The sequence below is a fragment of the Sardina pilchardus genome, chromosome 9, assembly GCF_963854185.1.
Source record: "Sardina pilchardus chromosome 9, fSarPil1.1, whole genome shotgun sequence".
Lineage (NCBI taxonomy): Eukaryota > Metazoa > Chordata > Actinopteri > Clupeiformes > Clupeidae > Sardina > Sardina pilchardus.
The window spans coordinates 7,737,947-7,745,446 of NC_085002.1; the positions used below are offsets into that span (position 1 = coordinate 7,737,947).

Here is a 7,500-nt window from a genome sequence, read left to right on the forward strand (position 1 = left end):
GAGAGAAGAGATACGATAGGATGAGGCAGGGTTGCCACGCAACAATGTTGTTGGTAATTGTTATCACAGGAAGTGGTAGCTCAATCCAATAAAGGAGAAAAGAAAGAAAAACTAACTAACTAACTAACTAACTTGACTAAATAAATGCACAGCTCAGATCAGTTTTGGAGAGTACGAAGTTAGAACAAGCTTATGGTTTGGATGAGAGGGGTCTCTTATTTTAGTAGCATGATATGCTTTGACCGACATCTGGGATGCTCTCGTCCAGCCAAGTCTCTGTCATGCAGAAGGCAGAGCATTCATTAAGACACAAGGGAAAGCTCGCCCATTTAACTCTAACTGTGTCAGACACGGGACAGGAGGAGAAGAATGTGAATCTCTTAATCAGCCAGTCAGCCAGTCACTCAGGATGTGATTGAGGATGACTTGACTTGTGTCCCACTCTTCTGTTCTCACTCCCTCTAGTCCCTCAGCACTAACGCAGCACACACCTGTATCCTGCTGTGCATGGCTGCTTAGGCCAGAGCTGACAGTGAGGCTGGAACTCCGTTGGATTAGCCTGTAGTCGCCCCAACAGAGCCGGACTTGGTGGTTTTTATGGAACATCACTGACGTCCAGCCTGTTTATCTTCATCAGAGAGCCATGCAAAAGCAGAAGTGGCCTCTTAGGTGTGGACTCAAAATAAAAAACAAAACAAACAAAAACAGGGTTGTTTTGACCTAAAAAACAGTAATAACACATTTGTGTCAGCAGAACAGCAATTTTAAAGAATTGGATCCAAATTTAGTGGTGTGTGTGTTGTGTGTTGTGTGTTGTGTGTTGTGTGTTGTGTGTTGTGTGTTGTGTGTTGTGTGTGTATAGTGGACATGGTGCACTCAGCTGAGTGGTGTGTGTGTGTGTGTGTGTGTGTTGACAAATGGCATCAGTAAGAGTCAGTGGCAGGGCTTTGGGTTCCTGTGTGCCTGTGATGATGAATAAATGAGTGGTGATCTGGCCATTGTGTATGATTAAACAGAATTACTCAGTTCTCCTTCTTGAAATGGACCACATTTAAACAGGAAGGTGGCCGTTGTGGTGTTTCTTAAGAGAATAATCATTTCAGCTCTCATTTATTTAAGTGATATGGACGGACACACATATACACAGACACACACACACACACACACACACACACACACACACCTTAGAACATGCGTATGACTGAAGGAGTTTGCCTCTGAGTCTGGTAGTCTGTGTCTGTATGAGCCTGTCACTCTGATTCAGTCCTGTTGGGGATGACCTGTCAGCTCAGTACCTTGGTGAACACGGAGAACTGAGCCACACACACACACACACACACACACACACACACACACACACATACATGTGTGCTCACATCCATCCAGCCATGTACAGATTAAGCACACACACACACACACACACACTCTCTCACTCAAGCACAGTCAGTGGAGGAGGCATCAATTTTTCATAATTGTTCACACCAGGGCAATATGTGGCTTCAGCGCCTCTGTCTGAAGTGCTCATGTCTAGACCACTATCATAGCAATATTTGGAAGGTGTGTGTGTGTGTGTTTGCCTGCTTGTTGACTGTCAATTGAAATATGAGTGCTCTCCAAAAGAGAATATCTGTGTGTGTGTTCATGCTTACACATGGGGTTGTTTGAGAGTGACTGTGGATACTTAAGATGGCAATTGTGTGTGTCTGTGTGTCTGTGTGTCTGTGTGTCTGTGTGTCTGTGTGTGTGTGTGTGCGTGCTTGCTTGCTTGAGTGCTTGCTGGTGTGAGTGCTTGTATGTGTTTCTCACTTAAGCCTCTGTGATATAGTGATATAGTGATATACTCTAGTGCAGGCCCAGGGCTTGGCTGTCTGGTTCTAACAATGAAAGACTTTGTCTTCTTGCAGTGTGTCCAATACCTTCCACCTACACACACACACACACACACACACACACACACACACACACACACACACACACACACACACACACACACACACACACACACACACACACTCACAGGCATACACAAACACACACTCATTACAGCTACATGGATCCTACTTATTGAACCACACACATCACACATACTCTAGCCTAGGTTGCATTCAGCCCCACTACACACCTTTCATGTATTGTTTGGCTCATTTGCCCTATCTATTTGCCTTTGTCTTCTTTTATTTCCTGCGTTGGATGATCACTAGACGTGTTTAAATCCATCTTTTTCAGTCTCTATCTAAAAATCCCACAATTGTCTCTGACTGCCCGCCATAGTGAACTACTAACACAGGGTTCTCCCTTTCTTTCTTGGAGAGCAGTGGATAAATGAATAGATGCAGTGAGAGAGGGGCTTTAGAGAGACACCAGTGTCCCCAATCGGGAGGCCCTTAATCATTGAATTGTACAGCAGTTAGCTTTTTATCATGGTGGCTTAAAGTAGCATGGTAAGTGCCCGTGGCCAATACAGAGCCTGCTGAGAGACCGAGCCCTGGAGGCCCCATGTGAATCCCTGGCCTTTCCTGCTCTTCCATGCCCAAAGCCATGCCCCTGGCTCTGGGTCATAAGGCAAGCGGAGGCCCTGTAGAGCAGAGAGACCCATAATTACAGCAGAGCTCAGTGCTGGAGTCCCAGATGAGCGGTAGGATTTCCATGCCCAGGGTTGTCCTCGGGGCTTGTGCAGGTGCATGTATCGATTCTTTGTCCATCTTGAAAATGGCTAATCGACCTGAAGTCCTCCTACGGCGAAGCAGGCTTGAAGTGTGTTAATGAGGGAGGCCAGCGCACATGCACACATACGTGCACGCACACACGTTTCCACAGATGTGTTCACATACAAGCATGGTCTGTTGATGCCCTGCACTCATTTAAACTCAACACTCGTGTCCAGCACACACACACACACACACACACTCACTCACTCACTCTCTCACTCCCTGTCTCTCTCTCTCACTCCCTGTCTCTCTCTCTCTCTCTCTCTCTCTCTCTCACTCACACACACACACACACACACACACACACACCAACAAACAAACAGACAAAGCATCCATTCTAACACCTAATCCTAATGATGCCTATCTCTCCTAACAGAGCAAAACTGCACTGCGTGTCCAGACAGCTGTGCGATGACAAGAACTGGGGCTGTGTGCTACTGCAAGGCTGGATATGAGATCAGTGAAGATGGAAAGACATGCAAAGGTATGGCACACACACACACACACACACACACACACACACACACACACACACACACAGACAGACACACACAAACACACAAACACACACCACACAAACACACACACTTATACACACTATAAATAAAATAGATGGGCAGTTCTTCAGGCTAGTTTATGTCTGTGGTCTAGTTGACTGGCCTGTGCTCCCACCAAGGTGAGTCCAGGGCATGAGCTTCCACATCAGAGCCTCTTCATCAGGGTTCAGGCCAGGGCAGCGCAATGTGTCACCTGCTAATACCAAGCCAGACCACAAATGTGTGTGTGTGTGTTTATGTGTGTTTGAGTGTGTTCTGAGCAGTACTGAGCTCCAACACACACACACACACACACACACACACACACACTCACACTTGATTACTGCTGATATCTCCGTTGCTGTGCATTGGCACACAAAGGGCACAGATGTAACTCCTGTTGTCAGAGTGTGGCCTGCATGTCTGCCAGGGCACCATCTATTACACTATTGGTTCAGGCCCATCTCTTGAGAGCACACACACACACACACACACACACACACACACACACTTAGTCTCTCCCTGTGGATAAAAGGTTTAGTTGTTGCCTGGGTGTCGGGGTGCAGGGCGGGTCATAGTCGACCCCCTACCCACACCCAAGCAGCTAGATCCATCAGCCAGGAAAACACGTGGGGAGTCAGTGGGGGGGCCCGGGTGGGGGGGGGGGGGGGGTGGGGGGGGGTCTGGGGTTGAAGCATTCCTCTGTGCGACCATGGGAAGATGCGTAAGCCTCATGCTGTGGGGTTTGTTTGGAGGAATTTGGGGCCACGGCACAGACTTCACCGACCAGACAACAGATGAGTCCGACCCGGCCTGGCTCCGGCTGTGACCCGGTGCGGACCCGGGGGTCAGTCCGTTCCCAGAGAGGCACAGTCTGTGCTCGTTCTCCAGAGCCCACAGAGCTAGCGTGAAATGGCGGCGAATCCATTTCTAATACACGCGGACATAGTGTTCACTCGCCTCATTCCGGAAAGATCCAAACTGTTCACCACAAGGCTGAAAGAATGTATTCAAGGTGAGAGAAAGGTCTTGTGTACAGACCTCTCTGAACGTCAAGGTCTCTGAATAGCAAGCAGCCACTTATAAGGCTCTAGATATTTCTGAGTGTTTTCCAGTGCCAGGGAGCAGTAGAATGGCGTGAAAACACAATGGAGGAACCTCTATCAGCAAAAATAATTGCAAGATGAAATAATCAAGAGCCTAATGATGTCTCACAAAAAGTCTAATCACGTCTGCCGTTTATCTCGTATGTGTTGTACAACTAATGGAGGGTTACACCACTTGACACTGTGAATCCCACACAGTTTTTCATTTACCCACACATCCACTTGAGGAAGTATATGGCTGAAAGTGCTGCTTGTTCAAATGACAAGCAACCTTTTTAAATGTAAATAACATGATTACATGTTGCATAAACATTAAGGTAATCTGTTACGAATAGAAACGTGAAAAGCTCTTTGCATTGAAGACAAAAATATATACATATATAAAATTAGAAATAAATGTATATATAATTATTGTAATAATAATAATCACAATAGTAATACACACACACACACACACACACACACACACACACACTCACACACATTTGGAATATGCATAGTAATAATGTATTTGTATTTCACTTAGTCATTTAGTGAATTTTGTGTTTTACAAAAGTCTTTCTTAGTCAGTCCTTTTGCCATCAGGTTTTCTCTGTCGGTGGTACTGTATGTAGTCTAGTCGTAGTCCCCATAGGCCCAATAGTAAACCCAGAAATGTTGAGTACCCTAAAGTTTTATTGCATAAATGTCATCTATAGGCCTAGTGGATGAAATTCAACTTGGTTGCCTAAAGTTGCACTTTGGGCAATTTGCATAATTAGCATAAATATATAGCCAATTAAGGTGAATAGGGTGCAGGTGAATAGGGTAAAAAAAATAAATAATAGATAGGCTATCACTATGAAACTTTCTCAGTTGGTTACTTGTGTTAAAATGAGAAGAACATGTATTGCATGTTTTTTATATTTTATTGTTTACATATTATGCAAATTAGGCTCTATCTCATAAAAAAAAGGCTCTAATTTGCATACAGACAAAATCAGATAGTGTGATAAAGCCAGGCTCAAAATGTTTATTTTTTCCAAAGTAAACATGTATGCTTGGAGGGCTGAGTTGGTGAAAACCTTTAAAGGAACCTGGTAAGGAGGCAGTGCTAACCCATTGACCCATTTAATCCCAATGGTCATAATTGTGACCGTACAAAAACATCTTGCTCCTGTGCCTTTAAAATGTCATAGTTATTTTATATGTTGTATATAGTTATTGTATATAGTTAATGTGTATTTGTGTACGTGTGCATGCTGGATATAGTTATTTTGCATATCATGTATAGTTCTTGTAGGTTTGCGTGTGTGTGCATGCTGTTATATAGTTATTTTGCATGGAGCACCTAATTTCTTAATCCGTCCGTCCATAGGTAAACTCTGCCTCCTGACCAGGTTCCTTAAAGGTTTTCACCAACTCAGACCCAAAGTGCACATGTTTACCCTTAGAAAAAAATATTTTGAGCATGACTTTATTATTAAACAATCTGATTTGGTCAGTATGCAAATGAGCGCATGTTTAATGAGACATGACCTCATTTGCATATGTAAACATTAAAATATAAAAAACATGCAATACATTTTTTTCTCATCTCAGCACATGTAACCAACTGAGAAAGTTTCATATTGATATCTATTATTTATTTTTTTTACCCTATTCACCTGCACCCTATTCACCTTAATTGCCTATATATTTATGCTAATTATGCAAATTGCCCAAAGTGCAACTTTAGGCAACCAAGTTAAATTCCATTTATTAGGCCTATAGATGACATTTCTGCAATAAAACTTTAGGGTACTCAACATTTCTGGGTTCAAAAAATTACGACTAGACTAATGATGTTGATGATGTTCTGTGTTTTGTCCTTGTCTTGTTGGCTTTTGATTGGTCAGACTTTGATGAGTGCACCCTGTACGGCACGTGCAGTCAGGCGTGCGCCAACACAGACGGCTCCTACACCTGCTCCTGCGTGGAGGGATACCTGCCGCAGCCCGACAACCGCTCCTGCAAGGCCAAGAACGGTAGGCTTCTGTGCACACACACACACACACACACACACACACACACACACGTACATTCACGCACTCTTGCCTACGATAGACTATTGCAATGCTGAGAAGAGTGCAATGCTGCCGCCACATCGCGGTCACCATCAGCAGAAACAAGCTCAACTACTGTCGTCCCAAAGACCAATAAAGTAGGTGAAAAGTTCTGAGGACTGCATTGATTGGCCTGAAACAATATACATCAGTCAGTGTTGTTTTTGTTGGCAGTAGAGTTGTGCAAAAGTATGGCAGTATCCCACAGATAGAAAGCCTCTGTTCTTTGGCTCTCCTCACAGACCAATGGAGCCATTAGCTATCTAGTGAAACGGTTGAATGGCAGGTCTGTGCTATAATCTGTGATGTATTGTACACATGCCAAAGCCCTCTGCCTCCTCCAGCCTCACATTGACTTTAGTCTGTTTGCTATTTTTCTCCTATGTACTCCTCTCCTCTTCTCTCCTCTCTCGTCCTATCCACCTCTTTTTCTTCTCTCCTCTTACACCCCTTTCTTTTTCTCTCCTCTTCTCCTCACCTCTATCATCGTGTCGTTATTCATCTAAATGTTCTTTCCTCCCTCTTTCCCCGTCTGACACCTCCTCTTCCTGTTTGTCATTTCCTGTCCTCCTTCCCCCCCGTCTCCTGCAGTCCCAGTCGAGCGGCCGGCCGTCCTGCTCATCGCCAACTCGCAGAACATCCAGGCCACGTCGCTGACGGGCACCAACGCCCACAGCCTGCCCTTCACCGGCACCAAGCAGACCACCGCCATGGACTTCCTGTACTCGCTGGAGTCGGTCTGCTGGATCCACGTGGGCGACGCCCCCGCCGGCACCCAGCTCAAGTGCGCCCGCATCCCCAACCTGAAGAACGTGGTCGAGGAGAGGGCCATCAACATCTCCCTCAGCCTGCACAGTACGTCACCATCTAACCGTTCATTCTGTCTGCATACGTGGTGAAATACACTTCACAAATCTCCCTCAGTCTGCACAGGAAGAGATGCTTTAAATCTTTGACGACTTAAGTTTTTTTACATTCCTTTCGGCCTTCAAATGACACTTATGCACTTCCTCTCTGTCTGCACAGCAAGTTACGCTTAAAGTCTCACTCTGTCTGCACTGTGAAT

The 7,500-nt window shown here is 45.1% G+C and overlaps 1 protein-coding gene across 1 annotated transcript in view; it reads left to right on the forward strand.

Annotated features, from left to right (window-relative positions):
• The window catches only part of LOC134092593 (low-density lipoprotein receptor-related protein 1-like), a 160,608-nt gene that overhangs the window by 43,553 nt on the left and 109,555 nt on the right, over positions 1-7,500 (forward strand). Inside the window, exons 4-6 of the mRNA XM_062545572.1 lie at positions 3,085-3,192; positions 6,228-6,356; positions 7,026-7,289. Coding sequence (XP_062401556.1) covers positions 3,085-3,192; positions 6,228-6,356; positions 7,026-7,289 — 501 coding nt within the window. The remainder of the gene's footprint in view (positions 1-3,084; positions 3,193-6,227; positions 6,357-7,025; positions 7,290-7,500) is intronic.